The following is a 20858-nucleotide window of genomic DNA, read 5'->3' as shown; positions in this document are numbered from 1 at the left end:
CCCGGCTTCCGCCATGGACTGAACTCGAGGCCCCGGTCTCGGGCCTACTCCCGCTCCCGGGGCCGGGCCCTTTCCTCCGGGTCCGGGCTGCCGGCGGAGGCTTTAGCGGGAGGGAACCCCCGGCGCGAGGATGGAGCAAGAAGGTAAAACGCTCTCAGTCCGATCAAAACAAATCAAAACTAAACTAAACTAACGGGGATAAAGACAAAAAGCTAAAAGCTACTGCGGATGCTGGAAATCCAAAACAAAAACAGAATTACCTGGAAAAACTCAGCAGGTCTGGCAGCATCGGCGGAGAAGAAATCAGTTAACGTTTCGAGTCTTCATGACCCTTCGGCAGAACTGAAGTATAGTTAGGAGAAAGGAGAAATATAAGCTGGTCTAAGGTGGGGGGGGCGGGGGGAGAGAGAAGTTGAGGGTGGGGTGATTGTGGAGATAAGCAAGCAGTGATAGGAGCAGATAATCAAAAGATGTCACAGACAAAAGGATCAAGGAGGTGTTGAAGGTGGTGATATTATCTAAGAAAAGTGCTAATTAAGAATGGATGGCAGGACACTCAAGGTACAGCTCTAGTGGGGGTGGGGTGGAAAGACTGACAAGGTATTAGTTGTAGATTTTAAAATAATGGAAATAGGTGGGGAAAGAAAAATCTATATAAATTATTGAAAAAAACAAAAGGGAGGGGGGAGAAACGGGGTGGGGATGGGGGGAGGGAGTTTAAGATCTAAAGTTGTTGAATTCAATATTCAGCCCGGAAGGCTGTAAAGTGCCTAGTCGGAAGATGAGGTGCTGTTCCTCCAGTTTGCGTTGGGCTTCACTGGAACAATGCAGCAGGCCAAGGACAGACGTGCGCAAGAGAACAGGGTGGAGTGTTAAAATGGCAAGCGACAGGGAGGTTTGGGTCTTTCTTGCGGACAGACCGCAGGTGTTCTGCAAAGCGGTCGCCCAGTTTGCGTTTGGTCTCTCCAATGTAGAGGAGACCGCATTGGGAGCAACGAATGCAGTAGACTAAGTTAGGGGAAATGCAAGTGAAATGCTGCTTCACTTGAAAGGAGTGTTTGGGCCCTTGGACGGTGAGGAGAGAGGAAGTGAAGGGGCAGGTGTTGCATCTTCTGCGTGGGCATAGGGAGGTGCCATAGGTGGGGGTTGAGGAGTAGGGGGTGATGGAGGAGTGGACCAGGGTGTCCCGGAGGGAACGATCCCTACGGAATGCCGCCAGGGGGGGTGAAGGGAAGATGTGTTTGGTGGTGGCATCATGCTGGAGTTGGCGGAAATGGCGGAGGATGATCCTTTGAATGCGGAGGCTGGTGGGGTGATAAGTGAGGACAAGGGGGACCCTATCATGTTTCTGGGAGGGAGGAGAAGGCGTGAGGGCGGATGCGCGGGATATGGGCCAGACACAGTTGAGGGCCTTGTCAACGACCGTGGGTGGAAAACCTCGGTTAAGGAAGAAGGAGGACATGTCAGAGGAACTGTTTTTGAAGGTAGCGTCATCAGAACAGATGCGACGGAGGCGAAGGAACTGAGAGAATGGGATGGAGTCCTTACAGGAAGCGGGGTGTGAGGAGCTGTAGTCGAGGTAGCTGTGGGAGTCGGTAGGCTTGTAATGGATATTGGTGGACAGTCTATCATCAGAAATTGAGACAGAGAGGTCAAGGAAGGGAAGAGAAGTGTCAGAGATGGACCATGTGAAAATGATGGAGGGGTGGAGATTGGAAGCAAAATTAATAAATTTTTCCAGGTCCCGACAAGAGCATGAAGCAGCACCGAAGTAATCATTGATGTACCGGAGAAAGAGTTGTGGGAGGGGGCCAGAGTAGGACTGGAACAAGGAATGTTCCACATACCCCATAAAGAGACAGGCGTAGCTGGGGCCCATGCGGGTACCCATAGCCACACCTTTTATTTGGAGGAAGTGAGAGGAGTTAAAGGAGAAATTGTTCAGTGTGAGAACAAGTTCAGCCAGACGGAGGAGAGTAGTGGTGGATGGGGATTGTTGGGGCCTCTGTTCAAGGAAGAAGCTAAGGGCCCTCAGACCATCCTGGTGGGGGATGGAGGTGTAGAGGGATTGGACATCCATGGTGAAGAGGAAGCGGTTGGGGCCAGGGAACTGGAAATTGTTGATGTGACGTAAGGTGTCAGAGGAATCGTGGATGTAGGTGGGAAGGGACTGGACAAGGGGAGAGAGAAAGGAGTCAAGATAACGAGAAATGAGTTCCATGGGGCAGGAACAGGCTGACACGATCGGTCTGCCGGATCAGTTCTGTTTTTGGATTTTGGGTAGGAGGTAGAAGCGGGCTGTCCAAGGTTGGGCGACTATCAGGTTGGAAGCTGTGGGAGGAAGATCTCCAGAGGAGATGAGGTCAGTGACAGTCCTGGAAACAATGGCTTAATGTTCTGTGGTGGGGTCATGGTCCAGGGAGAGGTAGGAGGAAGTGTCTGCGAGTTGACGCTCAGCCTCCGCGAGGTAGAGGTAGAACTAACGGGGTCCGCGTGGGGAGGGTCTTTGGGGGGGGGTGGTGTGGGGGGAGGAGGTCCGCCCGGGGGTGGGGGGGGTCCGCGAACATTCTGGATTTCGGGGAGACGCTGATGCGGCGACCGGGCGAATGTTCCAGAAACACAGGCTCCGGGTTCAGATCCCAGCACAGCCGCTGGCGGAATTTAAACTCAGTGAATAAACCGGGACTGGAGCTGGTCTGGGTGATGGTGACCATGAAACTCCCATCGATGGTTCACGGCCCGGCCAGGTCACTGAGTCCAAACCTCCCGTCCAGACCTGGTCAGCTCCACTAGTGACTCCAGACCCACACCAGGTGGTGACTATTCACTGCCCCCCCCCCCCCCCCCCACCGAAATAGCTGCTCCGTTCAGGGGGCAATTCGGGATGGGCAACACATGTTGAGCCCGACCAGGGACGCCCACATCCCAAGAAAGAAGAATTTATTTTTTAAAAGATTGCCTGATGGGGACGCGACAGAAGCAGGTGAGAGATAAGGAAATAGAGGGTTACAACGATAGATTTAGATGCGGAAACTTCCAAATGTAACATAAACACCAGCATCTGTGCTCCTGGGATGTGGGGCTTCGCTGGCTGGGCCAACATTTATTGCCCATCCCTAGTTGCCCCTTGAGAAGGTGACGGTGAGCTGCCTTCTTGAACCGCTGCAGTCCATGTGGTGTAGGTACACCCTCCCTACACTGTTAGGAAGGGAGTTCCAGGATTTTGATCCAGCGACAGTGAAGGAACGGTGATATATTTCCAAGTCAGGATGATGAGTGGCTTGCAAGAGAACTTGCAGGTGCTAGTATTCCAAGTTTCTGCTGCCCTCATCCTTCTAGGTGGTAGAGGTCACGGGTTTGCAAGGTGCTGTCTAAGTTCTTGGTGAATTCCTGCAGTGCATCTTGTAGATGGTACACGCACTGCTGCTACTGTGTGTCAGTGGTGGAGGGAGTGAATGTTTGTGGATGGGGTACCAATCAAGCGGGCTGCTTTGTCCTGGACGGTGCCTAGCTTCTTGAGTGTTGTGGGAGCTGCACTCATCCAGGCAAGTGGGGAATATTCCATCACACTCCTGACTTGTGCCTTGTAGATGGTGGACAGGCTTTGAGGAGTCAGGAGGTGAGTTATTGTAAATATGAGTTGTTGTTTGAAAACATGTCTGATTACATGAAATGATGATGAGTGTGTCAATTAAACCAAAGGTTGGTATATTAATTGTACTTAAAAACACTGACTGGCTTGTTACAGAGCTTGTGGACTATTTCAAAACCCAAACGAAAGAGAATGAAGATGTTGCTTCAGCTGTCGCAGCCATTCGCACCTTGTTGGAGTTTTTGAAGAGAGACAAAGGTAACTGAGAATAGAATTATTGTTACAGTATAATATAATTTAAAATAACTTTCATACAAAGATTTCTTTGCGTATAAAATTGTCTGTGTAATGACCCAAGCTTAAAAATCATATGACAGATATAAAATCACCTTGAGGTTTATGTGCGAAAAAGGACTTGTAGGATTATCTTCAAATTTATTTAACTGAATTGAAATTCTCAAACTAGTGTTCTCTGCATTACTAATAAAACCTGAAAATGTTGGAAATAGTATTTTGCTTTTGTTCTGTGGGTTATGAGTCCAGTAATATAACCATTGCACGACCATAAAATGGCTGACTCAATCCCTCGGAAATTTGGTATAAACGAATGTTGTCAATGCCAAAACAGAATCACAGAATCTTTACAGTGCAGAAGGAGGCCATTTGGCCCATCAAGTTTGCACTGGCTTTCTGAAAGAGTATTCTACCTAGTCCCATTTCCCTGCCTTATCCCCAGAACCTTGTACATTCTCTCTTTTCAGGTAGCAATCCAATTCCCTTTTAAATAAGAAATTAAGAACATGAGAACTAGGAGCAGGAGTAGGCAATTCAGCCCCTCGAGCCTGCCCCGCCATTCAATACAATCGTGGCTGACCTCATTTCGGCCTCAACTCCAATTTCCTACCCTCTCCCCATAACCTTTCAACCCGTTACTAATTAAAAATCTGTCTATCTCCTCCTTAAATTTATTCAGCATCCCGGCATCCACTGTACTCTGAGGTAGTGAATTCCACAGATTCACGACCCTTTGAGAAAAGTAATTCCTCCTCATCTCTGATTTAAATCTACCACCCTTTAGCCTAAAACTATGGCCTCTCGTTCTAGAATGCCCCACAAGGGGAAACATCCGCTCCACGTCTACTTTGTCTATCCCCTTTAGCATCTTATATACCTCAATTAGATCTCCTCTCATCCTTCTAAACTCTAGCGAGTATAGGCCTAAACTGCTCAATCTCTCCTCATAAGACAAGCCCCGCATCTCTGGAATCAATCTAGTGAACCTCCTCTGAACCGCCTCCAGTGCAACTACATCCTTCCTCAAGTAAGGGGACCAAAACTGTGCACAGTACTCCAGGTGCGGTCTCACCAAAGCCTTGTACAGTTGCAACAACACTTCCCTATTTTTATACTCTATTGCTTTAGCAATAGATGCAAAAATTCCATTTGCCTTCCTTATTACCTGCTGTACCTGCATACTAGCTTTCAGCGATTCATGCACGAGGACACCCAGATCCCTCTGCACTGAAGCATTCTGAAGTTTCTCTCCATTTAAATAATAAGTCGCCTTTTTATTCTTCTGATTAAAATGGATAACCTCACACTTATCCACGTTAAACTCCATCTGACAAATTTTGGCCCATTCACCTAACCTGTCCATATCCATTTGTAAATTTCTTACTTCTTCATTGCAACTTACTTTCCCAGCTATTTTGGTGTCATCTGCAAATTTAGCTATAGTACCTTCTATCCCTGAATCCAAGTCATTAATTTAGATTGTAAATAGTTGGGACCCAAGGACCAAACCCTGTGGCACCCCACTAGTTACAGCTTGCCATCCAGAAAAAGACCCATTTATCCCAACTCTGCTTTCTGTTGGTTAGCCAATCCTCTATCCAAGTTAATATACTACCCCTAACTCTGTGTGATCTTATCTTGTATATTAATCTTTTATGCGACACCTTATCAAAGGCCTTCTGGAAGTCCAGATATACTACGTCTACAGAATCCCCATTATCCATCTTGCTTGTCACGTATTCAAAGAACTCCAGCAAATTAGTCAAACACGATTTACTCTTCATAAAACCATGCTGACTCTGATGGATTGCATTTTGACTTTCCAAATGCCCCATTACTACTTCCTTAATAATGGATTCCAACAATTTCCAATGATAGATGTTAAACTAACTGGTCTATAGTTTCCTACTTTCTGCCTCTGCCTCCCCCCTCCTTTTTGAATATTAGCATTTTTCCAATCTACTGGAATCTTTCCAGAATCCAGGGAATTTTGGAATATTATAGCCAATGCATCCACTATCTCTGTTGCCACTTCCTTTAAGACCCTGGGACGTAGGCCATCAGGTCCTGGGGACTTGTCACCCTTTAATCCCAATAGTTTGCTCAGTACTTTTTCTCTAGTGATGGTGATTGTTCTAAGTTCTTCCTTCTCTATACCCTCTGCACTACTTGTTACTATTGGGGTGGTACTAGTGTCCTCCACCGTGAAAACTGAGGCAAAATATTGATTAAGCGTCTCTGCCATTTCTGAATTCCCCACTATTAACTCCCCCGTCTCATCCTTCAAGGGGCCAACATTCACTTTAGCTACTCTCTTTCCTTTTATATACTTGTAGAAGATTTTGCTATCAGTTTTTACATTTTGCGCTAGTTTTCTTTCATAATTTACCTTTGCTCTTTTTATTTTTTTTTAGTAACCTTTTGTTGATCTTTAAAAGTTTCCCAATCTTCCAGCCTGCCACTGACCTTTGCAATTTGGTATGCCTTAGTTTTTGCCTTTATGTTATCTTTAACTTCCTTGCTCAGCCATGGATGCTTTTCCCTCTCTTAGCATCTTTCTTCCTCACTGGGATATATTTTACTTGGGAGGAATTGAATATCTCCTTAAATATCTGCCACTGTTCATCAACTGCCCTACCTTGTAGTCTTCCTGCCCAGTCCACTAGGGCCAAATCTGCCCTCATGCCTATGTAGTTACCTTTGTTTAACTCCAGAACAGTAGTGGGAGACTCAAGTTTCTCCCTCTCAAACTGAATATCCCGATCAAACCTGCCTCCACGATCTTCAATGACTTATGTACATATACACCAAGGTCTCTCTGTTCCTGCACCTCCTTTAGAGTTTCTCCCTTTATTTCATACTGTGTCTCCATATTCTCCCTGCCTAAATGAATCACCTCACATTTCCCTGCATTGAACTTCACCAATCCACCAATGTGTCTATGTCCTTTTGAAGTTCATGACTATCCCTGTCATAGTTGACAAAATTTCCAATCTTTGTATCATCTACAAACTTTGAAATCATTCCCTGAACACCACAGTCTAGGTCATTAATATATATCAGGAAGATCAAGGGCCCCAACACTGACCCCTGGGGAACTCCACTACAAACCTTCCTTCAATCTGAAAAACAACCATTTATCACTACTCTCTGTTTCCTATCACTCAGCCAATTTCATATCCAAGTGCCTACTTTCCCTTTTATTCCATGAGGTAGAATTTTGCTCACAAGTCTGTTGTGTGACACCATATCAAATGCCTTTTGAAAATCCATATATATCACATCAACAGCATTGCCCTTACCAACCTTCTCTATTGCCTCCTCAAAAAATTCCAACAAGTTAGTTAAACATGATTTTCCTTTAATGAATCCATGCTGGGTTTCCTTAATTATCCTGCATTTGTCGAAGTGACTGTTGATTTATCCTGAGCTATAGTTGCCAGAAGTTTTTCTGCCACTGAAGTGAAACTGACTGGTCTGTAGTTGCCGGCTTTATCCTTGCACCCCTCTTTGAACAAGGGTGTAACATTCGTAGTTCTCCAGCCCTCTGGCACCTCCCCTGTGTCTAAGGAAGACTTGAAGATTATCACTAGTGCCTCTACAATTTCCACTCTCACTTTCCTCAGGACCCTTGGATGCATCTCATCAGGTCCTGGTACCTTATCAATTTTAAGTATTATTTATATGCTTATAGAAGACCTGTGCTTCCCTTTTATGTTAGCTGCCAGTCTCTTTTCATGCTCTCTCCTTGCTTGTCTTATAATTTTTTCACTTCCCCTCTGGTCCTTCTGTATTCAGCCTGATTCTATATTGTATTTTCTACCTGACATCTGTCGTACTTCTTCCTTTTCATCTTCACCTCTATCTCTCTCGTCACCCAGGGCGCTCTGGATTTATTTGCTTGACCTTTCCCCTTCAAGGAAATACACCTTGACATTGCCTCCAATACCTTTTCTTTGAAGGCGGCCCATTGTTCAGCCACTGTCTTTTCTGCCAACATTTGATCCCAACTCAGTTGACTCAGATGCATTCTCATCCCATTGAAGTTGGCTTTCCCCCAATTAATTATCCCTGCTCTGGATTATTCCTTGTCCTTTTTCATGACTAACTTAAACCTTATCATACAACGGCCACTGTCCCCTAAATTCTCTCCCATTTATAACAGACACATTCTGTTCCATTCTTGCTGAGCCTTAAAAAGTGTCTGTTGTTTTTCTGGAATTAGGTGAAACCATTCAGGGTCTGAGAGAGAATCTGAAGGCGGCTATTAAAACCCTGACCAGTGTGGATTCTTCAGTGGCAGTGTCTTCAGGTGGTGAACTTTTCCTCCGGTTTATCAGTCTCACATCCCTGGAACACCCGGTATGTACTGGGTGTGCAGAACCCTTGTTATATATTTTAAAATAAGCTCTGGAATTTTCTCACCAAACCTCTCTGTCGTATCTGCTCCATTAGGCACACCTTAAACTACCTTTTTGATCCTGGTTTTGATCACCTGTCTTAATATCTCCTTATGTGACTTGGTGTCAGATTAAGTCTGAAAATCGGTTTTGTGAAGAGCCTTGGGATGTTTTACTCCGCTAAAGGTGCTGCATAAATGTAAGCTACATACAAATTAGGAGTAGGCCATTCAGCCCCTCGAGCCTGCTCCACCATCCAATAAGAACATGGCTGATCTTATTGTGGCCTCAATGCTGCTATTCTGCCGACCTCCTTGAGTCCCTTGTTGATCAAGAATCTATCTACCTCTGCCTTAAAAATATTCAGTGACCCTGCGTCTACTACTGTCTGGGGAAGAGCGTTCCACAGACTCACGACCCTCTTGAGAGAAAATGTTTCTCCTCATCTCCGTCTTAAATGGGAGACCCCTAATTTTTAAACTGTGTCCCCTGGTTCTAGTCTCTCCACAGGGTGAAAGATCCTTTCAGCATCCACCCTGTCAAGTCCCTCAGGATCTTATATGTTTCAATAAGATCACGTCTCATTCTTCTAAACTCCAATGGATACAGGTCCAGCCTGTCCAACCTTTCCTCATAGGATAACCTCTTATCCCAGGAAGCAGCCGAGTGAAACTTCTCTGAACTACTTCTAATGCAGTTGTTTTCTTTCTTAAGTAAGGAGACCAGAACTATACACAGTACTCCAGATGTGGTCTTAACAAAGCCCTGTACAACTGTAGCAAACTTCACTACTTTTATATTCCAGTCCTCTTGTGTGAGAATGGATGTTTTTTAAAAAATATTTTTGGGAAATGTGAAGAAGGCTGTGTGTGCGTGTGATTTAATTAAACTGGGTAAAGGTTACTAGAGGCAGGTTGTCTGGGAATTTAAGGGATGAAAGAATAGAGGTGTTAGGTAGCATTTGTAATGAGGTATTATGGGGGGGTTTGAGGTATAAGTAAATAGGTTGGATCTAACATTTGCATTTTTTTTTAGATAAGTTGAGTTTGCTTGAATGTCAAAGGGAAGTCAGACGTGACAAAAAACATGTTTGCATCTTATAGGAGTTCCATGGGTAAACAGAAGAGAGATATTACATTTTATTGACCTGAAAGCAGAGACAGAATAGAAACATAAAAGATTTAATATTTGGAAGGATTTGAGTTTGAGGTGTGAGAACAATGGAACCTGAGATGAAAGTTGGGGGTTGGGGGTATTTTAGAGTTACTCTGGAAAGCTTGGCTGTTGGATGATCTCCTGGAAACAGCTCTAGGCTGGGAGAAGATGCAGTCTGAATCAGCCATCCAGTCAAGCTAGAAAAGTCTTAGGCTGCAAAAAGCAGTCTTGTTCTGAAGTCTTGGATTTCTACAGCAGAGTAGAAGAGGTCTTAAGAGGTTGTGTGTTTTTTTTTATTCATTCATGGGATGTGGACTTTGCTGGCTGGGCCAGCATTTATTGCCCTTGAGGAGTTGATGATGAGCTACCTTCTTGAACTGCTACAATCTGTGTGGTGTAGGTACACCCACAGTGCACACTGTGGTATGCCTTTATTGAAGCTACAGCAGTTTGTCTTGGGTAATATTACTGGATTTTTATAGTTAAACATCTATAAGGGAGTATTGCCTGGAAAGTGTTTACTTGTGGGTCTGACCAAATAGGGAATGTTTTGTAAGACTAATTTTAACTGTGTAACTGTAATCTTGTGTGCTTAAGTTTTCTTTACTTCTTGTTAATAAAATGTTTACGTGTTAATTTTTAAAATCCCAAAAGTATCACTGGACCCCTTGCTGCTGAAATCTGTATGTTTCCTTCTCATTTTCAGAATACAAAGAATCCAGAAACCCTCTGGATTTTGGTTTGTGCAGCAATTAACATCTGCTGTGGTCAGAACACTTGCAATAAACGAGAACATTTCATTTGTCTTCCTAATCACCTGCTGTATCTGCATACTAGCTTTTTGTGATTCATGTACCAGGACACCCAGATCTCTCTGTACCTCAGAGTTCTGCAACCTTTCTCCATTTAAATAATGTGCTGCTTCTCTATTCTTCCTGCCAAAGTGAACAAGTTGTATTTTGTAAGTAGAAATAAAATTCTAGATGACTGTGTAAACCAGGGGGTGCATCAAACTGTAGCCTGTGGGTTATACACACCCATTGAGCCCGAGCCACTCAGTCCAATTTCCACTTGTAGCTGATTTTTTCTGTCTTGCTTTCATGGTTGTAGTGATTGGAAAGAGAGCTGTTTCTTAACACCTTTCCCTGAATCTTAAATCATAAGTCGAAGATCAGGGAAACGTGAGAATGGTGAATTTAAACTTTGCCAGACTGTTCATTACACAAATAATTAGTCCAAAAGCTTGGACAATTCTTGCTGTAGACTCAGTATTCTGACTATGTTAGGTGGATTGCAGCTTAACAAATTTGCCCCTCATTTTAGTGTTGGTGAATGTGTAACATATCACATTCTCAGCTACTGCTGTAAGCTGATGGAGAAACTCCTTTTCCCAAATGCACGTGTCTTAATTTGTGTCTCAATTATTTCCCAGTTCTGAGCTTTGGTCACAGTCCTCGGGATGTGGTTTAATGTTACTCATGTCGCAATACTGGGTCTGCAGATTTCTGATAGTAAGCAGTATCTCATGGGATGTGGCTTTCTATCCATGGGCCTGTAAGAAGTGTTTAATGAAAAATAACTGGGCAGGTGTTACAAAACTCCACCTCAGCTCAGTTCTGATGACTGTAAAGTGTTGCCAGTTTGAAGTGCAGTGACATAGAACAAATTTTAATTGGGTTCTTGCTTATGAAGATATCTATTCTTAGGTCATCCAATTTGTATAAAACCTTGTGTCTCAAACACTTCCTGTCAATTTTTCCCATTACATATATAGATATGGGAATTTCTAATGAAAACTGCCAATTTAAATATACTGTAATTCCATTCCTCCTTTACTGGAGGTGCTGCAGAGCTGCTATACAACATTACAACATGTTTGTCATTACAACATGACAAGTTTACAGAGTCTACATTATAGATGTAGACATAGAATTTGAACTGATGTAACTTTGTTATTGCAGGATTTTTCAAAATGCAAAAAGACAATGATAGACAGAGGAGAGCTTTACTTGGAGAAAATATCTGTTTCAAGGAATAAGATTGCAAACCTGTGTCACGCATTTATAAAAGATGGAGCTGTAAGTATTGAATCACCCCTACCAAGATCTACTTTGCAGAAAACTAGACCCACCCAATCCCTCCCAGCTCACCTAGCCTGACCTGTCTCACTCTGAGCTATTTATACAGTCACTACAGCACAGTTGCAGACCATTCAGCCCATCAACTTCATGCTGAGTCTGTCGAGCAATCAATTTCTCCCGCTCTTTCCTTTAAGACTGCAAGTCTATTTCACTCAAGTGCCTACCCAATTTATTTTTGATATAATTGAAAAAGAATTTCATTAAATTGTGGCTAATCTCTGCAATTTGCTCACCTTTTAACACCCTGGGTTGGAAACCATCAAGTCTTGCAGATTTGTCTATTTTAAGACCCATTATTTTCTCCAATACCTTTTTGTCTGTATTACATGAAATCCAATAAGTCCCTCCCTTGACTTAGTTTAATGTTCACTGTCCATTGGTATTTTGTCCTTTCCCTCTGCTGTGAAAACTGGAATGTAATATGGAAGTGGTAGGTAGAATGGCCATGTTGTTTTGGAGATGTCCTTGGATGTATGTCCCTTTCTGAAGAAATCCTTTGCCTCCATTTGGTAGTTTGCATTGATGGACAGATTTAAATAGGAACAAATATCCTGTTTGACAATTAGAGCCTAGAATTTGGCACATTGTGTTTAGAACATGTATGCTTTGCCACTGCAATCCATATTTTATTACATCTTTCATTTCTTTAACAGAAAATTTTAACCCATGCTTCTTCACGAGTTGTACTGCGAGTGTTGGAGAGAGCAGCTGAAGCCAAGAAACGCTTCAGTGTTTATATCACAGAATCACAACCTGATTCATCAGGGTGAGCAAAACATGTTGTGTGGAGCGTATGCTTTTTAAAAGAGTCACTCGGAGAAACTCCTGGGTAGTATCTGTTCCAAAGATGCATTTTTCTGTTGTGCTATTCTATCTACATTTTACAGCTGACCATCATCAGCTCTGCTCACAGTACCTGCCAAGACAGGAGTGTTATCAGGTGCACTGTTAGTTTTGTCTGGTACCCATACAAAGAATCAGTTTGGGACTCCTACATTTTACTTAGACAATGATACTAGATACTGGGTGCTTGCAGAGCTCCTTGGGCTTGTCAATGCCCTCTGAGTGTTACACTGTGTTGTACTGTAACCCCACTGCACTTGATTGTGACTCCTGTCCACCCTGTCACGGAGATCAACTAGCATGTTAGTAAAAGTCCTCCAGAGTGCGTGTACTTCCTATTCACTTGTCATGACTTTTGGTCTCACTTTTGCATCAAGTTTATGATAGTGACCTAGCAAAACCAATGTAGTTATAGGGCCTTGGCCACTACTGGATTCTGTGGAGTGAGTTTATTAAGTTACCGCCAACACTTAACCATTTTGTATATTAAAAATTTGCATTCATCAGCTTATTGGGCAATTTAGTTGTATAGAAATAATATTTTAGTGTTATGAGTTATATGGAGTGAATCAACTTTCCTATTTGTCTTCCAGACTTAAAAGCGCAGAATGTCTGCGAAAGCTGAACATTCCCGTAACGGTGATACTGGATGCTTCAGTTGGGTATGTTGAGAAATATTGTTCCTGCTGGACAGAATCAGAGTCCTGTTTAAACCAGATGTGGAAATGTTATTTAGACAAATGAACTATTATAGTTAGTTAGTTTGGCTATGCTGATTAAATGATTATTTGTGAGTGTGCTCACATTATCACTAGTGTTTCTCTCTTTTGCAGGTACGTTATGGAGAAAGTGGATCTGCTGCTGGTTGGTGCTGAAGGGGTGGTGGAAAGTGGAGGAATCATTAACAAGGTAATGGTTTGTTCTTTTTCTTTCACTTGTTTAGAGACAGAGTCTAATCATCCAACTAATCAGTGACAGAGAAATGAATCATTGGAACATGAGGCCGTTTAGTCCCTTGAGCTTGTACCACTGTTCAGTTAGATCACAGCTGTTCTGTACTGTAACTCCATTTACCCACCATAGTTCCATAATCCTTAATATCCTTACCCAATAAAAATCTGTTGATTTGTTTTGAAATTTCCAACTGACCCTCCCAAAAAGGTGTTGAGGCTGCAGTGTGAGGGTTGTTCCAGGTTTCAACTTCCCTCTGTGTGAAGAAGTGCTTCCTGACATCACCCTGAATGCCTGGTTCTAAGTTTAAGGTTATGCTCCTTCAAATGGCATTGCTGGATTTGGCTCAATGGTAGCACGTTTGCCTCTGGTCAGAAGGTCATGGGTTTGAGCCCCATTTCATTGGCTGAAGTGCTTTGGGACATTCTAAGATTATGAAATACAAATTATTTTGCTTTAGTTCAATTCCTTTACGTTATTTCCCAATATTGTCAGATTTCTTTTGAACCATAAAATCCAATTTAAAAAAAAAACAAAAGTCAGATACATTCTTTGGCTCAGTTAGTGTTATAGGCAACTGAGGTTCTGCATGCCTGTGTTTCTTGATAACATTTATGCAATAGGTACCACTGACCAGTATAGATAACATTTGCAAATATAACCCCTCCCTGTGGACCATTTTAGACGTGGCCCCTGTCAGTGCCTCTCCAATCCGATGCAGGGCAAGAATTTTCCCTCGTTTGGAATTTGCCTTCCCCTCGTTAACGAGAACTGTTCTTTTAAAAACTGAAGCTGTTTGGCTCATGATTCTGATCTGGATTCTCTGGAGCTCAGCTGCTCAAGAATAGGCTGGAAGTGAAGTGTGGGGTTGTTGTTCTTTACCTATCTTCACGCTTATCCCTCAGAGTAGTGTGAAGTGGTGAAAGGATTTTCAGGCTCATTAACAGCATGACGTGAACACTGCTTCCATGGCCGTGACACGCTTTATGCTATCCGATAGGAAGTTTAGACCTGTACAGTGGGAGCAGAGGGGGAGTGGTACATGGGGCAGGGGTCACCAGCAACCTCTGGATGATTGTATCTGTGGAGCGTCAACTCAGAATTCTAAGCCAGAGCACCAGTCTGCACTTGCCCGGACTGTCTGCAACACAGTTTTAACCCAGTACTTCCTGATTCTGAGTCAGGAATGCTAGGAGCCAGGCTGTCTCTCCAATTGTGCAGTTTGTTAAGTGTTTGCTGGAGTTCTACTGCTTGAAAGCACAGCATTACCAAAAAAAAAAATTAAATATCACATCAAGTATTTTTGAAATCCCGCCAGTCACTGCTTTATAACCACAACAGATGGTGTATCCACGGAGTTAATTTCTCATGGGTTTGATTCCTGCTTGATTCTCATTGCTACCACCTGAATGAATCAATGGCATTTATTTTTCCCTTCCCTTGTAGATTGGAACTTACCAAATGGCTGTGTGTGCAAAATCGCACAATAAACCTTTCTACGTGGTGGCAGAGAGTTTCAAATTTGTCCGGCTTTATCCTCTCAATCAGCAAGATGTTCCAGATCGATTTAAGGTGAGAGTATTTGTATAAACTGAAGTCCGCTTTCTTTCAAGCGATTTAAATCTTGATGTGACTAGAACATGGTTAATTAAGAACCAACAAATCTTACAAATTTTGTGCATCTAGAATTCTATGCATGTTTATTTTCTGTCATCAGCAGTAGACGAATTAGGATTTTGGTGAAGAGACGGTAGCATCTTTTAAAGGATAAATATCTGAAGCAAAGGAAAATACAGGGCACTGGAGTTTGCTAGAACAATTTAAAGCAGAGCTGAATGGCCTTCTGTGCTCTCTGGCTATGATTATAAAATATTAATTTCCTGTTTTTATTTCAAACAGTACAAAGCAGACACGTTGAAATCAGTGAAGAATCTTGCAGACGAGCATCCAACAGTGGACTATACACCCCCATCGTTCATTACACTTCTGTTCACAGATCTCGGGGTTCTCACTCCATCTGCTGTTAGTGATGAATTAATTAAATTATATTTGTAATAATCAATAATGTGGACTTTTTTGAAAATGCACAATAATCAATCAAAAATCTAACACTGAGGTAAGGCAGCAGATAAAACTAGGTGGACAAATCACAAATCTTTTAAATATGCTCCACAGATCAATTACTAAATAATATTCATACAAGGACTAGTTTGGCCATTTCCAAAGTGTTACAAACAATAAGAGACAGGAAAAGACCCTCTGGTCCCATCCAGTCTCTACCACAACTATGAACATATGATCACAATGTGGACTCTCCCACCCCACACACGTACAAAAATCCAGGCCAATTCAAGTCAATTTTAAAGTCAGTTACCTGTAACTATGAGATGATTATTTGAATAGAAACCGGGTGCAGGGGCCAGGGGAAAAGGCAGGGCAATGGCACTGGGTCATAATGCTCATTTGGAGAGCCGGTGCAGACACGATGGGCCAAATGGCTTCCTGCTGTGCTGTTAAGATTCTGTGATATATTGATAAAGTAAATCAGGAAAACATTACCACCAAAGGTTGGTAAGTCAGTAACTAGGGGTCAGAAACTTAAGATCACCAGAAGAACAATGGGAGAGGTTAAGATATTTTACCTTCTATACAGATGGAAGGAGCATCCAAATAGAAACAGCACTGGAACACATCCACAGTAATTTTTTTTACAAAAGGGAAGTGGATAAATATTTGAAAAATAAAATTTCGAAAGGGTGCAGTGAGAGGGACTGTTAGATGCCTCAGGCATGACGGGCCAAATATAGATTCCATGATACTTCAGTTGATTGTCTAAAGTGGTCAAACAAGATATATTGATGGAAAAATGAGCCCAGGGCAAGCAGGGGCATTAAATATTTGTACCCCATGAGGTGAAGAGATAGGGGGGTCCCTGGATTCTCGATACTGTAAAAGCAAACATCACCTGACACAACACAAAATACCTTTTCAGAAATAGGAGAACTAACCAGTGGTTCAGGGAACAGATTCGACACAATTCCACATTGAATAAAACCTTTCCAGAGTCACTCCCAGGATATCAGGGACTGATGCTGCACGTGCACACAGCATTGCTTTGCTTCCTTTCCTTCACTTGGGGATTGACGACTTTTGGCTATTGTTTTATGGGGTTACATCAGCTACCACTGCTGTTATGTGCAGCACTGCCTGTCTAATAAATTAATAAAATCAAAATATAGCTAATTGTATAATGGTCACCTTTTCCCACATCTCCATTCCTGGTGTTTAGAAAATTGATGCAGCAAGTTTTACACCACACCAATTGGCACATCTTTCTATTTAATCAGAATAATTTTTCAAAAGCTGTTCTGGTAGAACTTCAGTCAAGAGGCCTGTGTCTGGCCCTCCCTAGATCCTACTGTCTGATCAAGTGCTCTCAAAGATCAGAGAAATAAAAGCAAAAATGGTGCTGATATGTCTGGACTTCCTGGAACTGCTTGTGGCCCCTATGATGAGGCATGAAACATATAGGGCGAAATTTTATGTTCCCACCGAAGCCAACGGGGTTTAGAATGTCTCGCCACATTTTATGGCCCCATCTCTGCCGAAATGGGACTGTAAAATTCTACCCATAGACAAGAGAGTTTTGTTAAATCCTTGGTTTGTACCATTAGCCAAATGCAACTGGAGTAACAAGACAGGTTACTGAAATTAAAACTTGCATTTATACAGCACCTTTCATGATCTCAGGACATCCTAATGCATTTCACAACCAATTAAGTACTTTTGAAGTGTAGTCATTGTTGTAATGCAAGAAACAGCAGCCAATTTGCACAGAGCAATGTAATAATGACTAGATAATCCGCTTTTGAGAGTCTGGCTGAGGATCAATATTGCCCTGGTCACCAGGGATAACGCCCCCTGCTTTTCCTAGACTAATGTAATGGGATCATGAACATCTACCCAAGTGGGCAGATAGAGCCTTATTTTAATGTCTCATCTGAAAGACAGCACCTCTGACAGTGCAGTACTCCCTCAGTACTTAACTGGGGGTGTCAGGCTAGATCAAAGGCCCAAGGCTCTCGAGTTACTCACTGAGCCACAGCTGATACTGACACTGTTTTCTCATTTTCCAGAATAATTCTTTTAATTTTAGTATTTAATTAGCAATGGAGCCACAAATAGGCAGATTTTGCTCCCAAGTCCGACAATACACACAAACAAATGCTCCCGTTAATAAGAAATTTATTTTACAAATTATTTTTCAAAGTAAAGCCCAGGAATAAAATAAAAGGAATTGCCTTCACAAAATTACAAAGTCAGATATCTTCTAGTTCATCTGTCCCTCACGTCCCCATCAACTGCTTTTCAAATTCCTCCTCGTTGATCTTCCCCTTTTTCAGTTTCTTCAATAATCGGGTATCATTGAGAAGTTCATCGATATTCTCCTCCTCCATGTCAGATCCCTGCAAAATGGGAGCGTTAGTAACTTAGAGAGGAGAAGGCTAAGAGGAGATTTGATAGAAATGTTCAAAATCATGAGGGGGCTGGACAGATCAGATCGGGAGATGCTGTTCCCACTCGTAAAAGGATCAAGAACGAGAGGGCACAGATTTAAAGTTATTTGCAGAAGAAGCAAATGTGATGTGAGAAAAAGTAGAGTGGCTTGGGTCTGGAATGCATATACCTGGAAGTGTGGTGGAGCTAGGTTCAATCGAGTCATTCAAGGGGGCATTAGATGATTATTTGAATAGAAACAATGTGCAGGGGGACAGGGAAAAGACAGGGCAATGGCACTAGGTCATGATGCACATTTGGAGAGCCGGTGTAGACACAATGGGCCGAATGGCCTCCTGTGCCTTTAAAATTCTGTGAAAGTGAGGATTTGCTTTGAAGGTGAGCAAGTCAGAGTTAACCTACTTCTAATCAGCACACAGCACAGGGTAGTTTAACAAATATGTGAATGGTGAAAAAAATAAAAAACAAAACAGACCAAACATTCCATCTTAATCTGTTAAGGAGTACAGAACGTTTGTTTGAGGGCGTGTAATTACAGGATAGAGGATGGAGAGAAGTGATTTCATTATTAAACCAATCAATAGGGTCTCATACCCACCATTGAGAGATTGTTTTGAGGGGGGTGGGGCATGTGGAAAAGCGCAGGGCTATCCAGGAACAATTATATTACCAAATGCAGGAACCTTGATTATCTGATGCTGATATTTTAATGATACATTTAATCTGAATGGGATAGTGCAGCTAGAGATATCTGGGCTCTAGTGTTTAGAAGGCAATCTTTTAGCCACATTTTCTACAATATTTTGCTACTTCTGACTTTCAGTGGCCAGAATATATCACAGGTTAAAGGAGATTTAGAGAAACCTTTCAGCATCAGGTTAGAAAACCCTTGACACTGTGCAAACCTTTCAATAATTTGAGTCAAGAGATTAGAACTTAACCACATTTCAGTTACCAGAAGTTCCAACACTTAAAGAAACATGCAAAACATGAGACACCCCACTCATTCCCCTCCTCCCCATTTCAGCACACCTCATCTCGCTTCCTTTTGTCTGTTTGTTTTTTCCTCTTGTCTCGCTTTGTTTTCTGCTTTGACCACGGCTTATTTTTCACAAATGTCCTTTTCCCTTCCTTTTGATGCCCCTCCTGCTGCTGCTGCTGCTGCTCTATTAACTTCTTCTGCCTCTGTTTCTCTCTGTTTTTGTCTTTGTATCGAATGGAGTTTGTGTCTATGTTCTCGGGAATGAAACCAGGAAAACTCTTCCCTCTCAACTCTGGCATCTTGGGCAGTTTAAGTAGACCAAAGCCCCTAGCAACGGCTGCAAAATCCAGATCTGGAAAATAAGTCAATGTGCAAATAATTACTGGAGGCTCCCTTATTGTAGAGCAAGAGCAGCAAGTTACAAAGTGACAAAGACAAACTAAGTGACTGGGCAAGACTGGCAGATGGAGTTCATTGTGGGCAAATGTGAGTTCATCCACTCTGGATCCAAAGAAAAACAAACTGAAACATTTTCCCAATGATGAGACACGAGGATCTGCAGAAGAACAAAGGGATTTGGGTGACCAAATATAAAAATCACTAAAAACAAGTGCATAGGTATAAAACATAACCAAGATTAATGGGATGTTGGCCATTATCTCCAGAGGGCTGGAACACATAGGAAGTTACACATCAGTTGTACAGAGCCTGGTTAGGTCCAATCTGAAATAACAGTATTCAGTTCTGGACACCGTGCCTCAGGAAGGACATATTGACCTTGGAGGGGGTGCAGTGCAGATTCACCACAATGATACTGGGGCTAAAAGGGTCAAATTATGCGGACATGTTGCATAGACTCGACTTGTAATCATTTGACTATAGAAGATAAAGGGGGGGGGTGACAATCGAGGTGTTGCAAATTATGAAAGGATCCTATAGGGTGTTAGAAACTATTTCCTCTGTTGGGCCAAGTCCAGAATAAAAGGGGGAGAACCCTGAACTTGGAGCCTGGCCGTTCAGAAGTGAAATCAGGAAGCACATTTTCAGGCAAAGGGTAGTGGAAATTCAGAATTCTCTGCTGCAGGGCAACAGAAATTTTCAAAACTAGTATCAGGAAATGGCATAAAACAATACTTTAAAAAAAAAACACTGAAGTGGCTTCCTCCAACAGACTGTCCGGTTTCTTTGCATTGGCCCTGGTGTCATTTATTTTGTAAAAGGTGAGCTGGATAGTTCTATCATTTGCACCATGTGCCCGATAAAACTGACCCTGACCTTTCCTTACTTACCTTTTATTCGGAATATCAAACTGCACTCGTGTTTTGCGTAGGACTGAACGAAAGACACAAATGCCTTCATCCCTTTTTCAAAGACAGCTCGGTCAGACACAGCCAACTTCTTCAGCTTTGGCAGGACATCAGCAGAATCTTTCAGCAGTTTCATCTCTTCTATTGGACACTGACGGAGGGAAAAACTCAATTAAACAAATTAAACGAAAGACAGAGGCTTACGACTGTAACAGGAGCTCTTTGCTTTACCGCTTAATTGAGGTGCAGCCAATTGATCACTGCCTTGGCAATAAAACAGCAACCTGCACTTATACACAGTAAAACAACCCAAAACGCTTTACAGGAGACACTAGATGTCTCATTTTGGAATATCAAAGGCTTAGATTATATTAAAACTGGTTTTAATACAGTATCTCAATTTCAAACAGTAACTTTTTCTCAGGCACAAATTTCCACCAGTTCCTCCTTTTATGAAGGTGTCCCTTTGCCAGAACCACAAACTCAGGTGTTAGGTTTTCACAGAACAGGTCACTGGTATAAATATTGGTGATGCTTCCTGAACAAACCTCCAGCAGACAATGTACAGAAGCCTTAGAAATCCCCAGAAGGTCCCTCAAATTGTGCATTAAATGTCAGATCACAGATTAAGAAATGTGAGATCCAAGAGAAAGAAGTCACGTGGTTAGGTTTTAA

At 42.5% G+C, this 20858-nt stretch overlaps 2 protein-coding genes across 4 annotated transcripts in view; one reads left to right on the top strand and one right to left on the bottom strand.

The window, feature by feature from the left end:
- The window catches only part of eif2b1 (eukaryotic translation initiation factor 2B, subunit 1 alpha), a 1065098-nt gene extending 1049657 nt beyond the window's left edge, over positions 1 to 15441 (top strand). The window contains exons 1-9 of one of the 3 annotated variants that reach the window (XM_078554614.1): positions 2 to 143; positions 3749 to 3850; positions 8112 to 8248; positions 11403 to 11519; positions 12236 to 12348; positions 13019 to 13087; positions 13259 to 13334; positions 14823 to 14948; positions 15276 to 15441. In XM_078554614.1, the coding sequence (XP_078410740.1) occupies positions 131 to 143; positions 3749 to 3850; positions 8112 to 8248; positions 11403 to 11519; positions 12236 to 12348; positions 13019 to 13087; positions 13259 to 13334; positions 14823 to 14948; positions 15276 to 15431 (909 nt within the window). In that variant the 5' untranslated portion in view covers positions 2 to 130 and the 3' untranslated portion in view covers positions 15432 to 15441. Of the gene's footprint in view, position 1; positions 144 to 3748; positions 3851 to 8111; positions 8249 to 11402; positions 11520 to 12235; positions 12349 to 13018; positions 13088 to 13258; positions 13335 to 14822; positions 14949 to 15275 lie in introns of those variants that run through there. The other 2 variants (XM_078554612.1, XM_078554613.1) reach the window with 2 other exon arrangements.
- Positions 15442 to 17604: 2163 nt separating this feature from the next.
- The window catches only part of ddx55 (DEAD (Asp-Glu-Ala-Asp) box polypeptide 55), a 28311-nt gene continuing 25057 nt past the window's right edge, over positions 17605 to 20858 (bottom strand). The window contains exons 12-14 of the mRNA XM_078554602.1: positions 20166 to 20334; positions 18927 to 19228; positions 17605 to 17842 (exon numbers count right to left, since the gene is read on the bottom strand). Of these exons, the coding sequence (XP_078410728.1) occupies positions 17723 to 17842; positions 18927 to 19228; positions 20166 to 20334 (591 nt within the window). The 3' untranslated portion in view covers positions 17605 to 17722. The remainder of the gene's footprint in view (positions 17843 to 18926; positions 19229 to 20165; positions 20335 to 20858) is intronic.

Source organism: Cetorhinus maximus, chromosome 12 (assembly GCF_964194155.1).
Source record: "Cetorhinus maximus chromosome 12, sCetMax3.hap1.1, whole genome shotgun sequence".
Taxonomy (NCBI): domain Eukaryota; kingdom Metazoa; phylum Chordata; class Chondrichthyes; order Lamniformes; family Cetorhinidae; genus Cetorhinus; species Cetorhinus maximus.
Note: the sequence above shows the minus strand (reverse complement) of the source record. Positions and strands in the feature narration are given on the sequence as shown.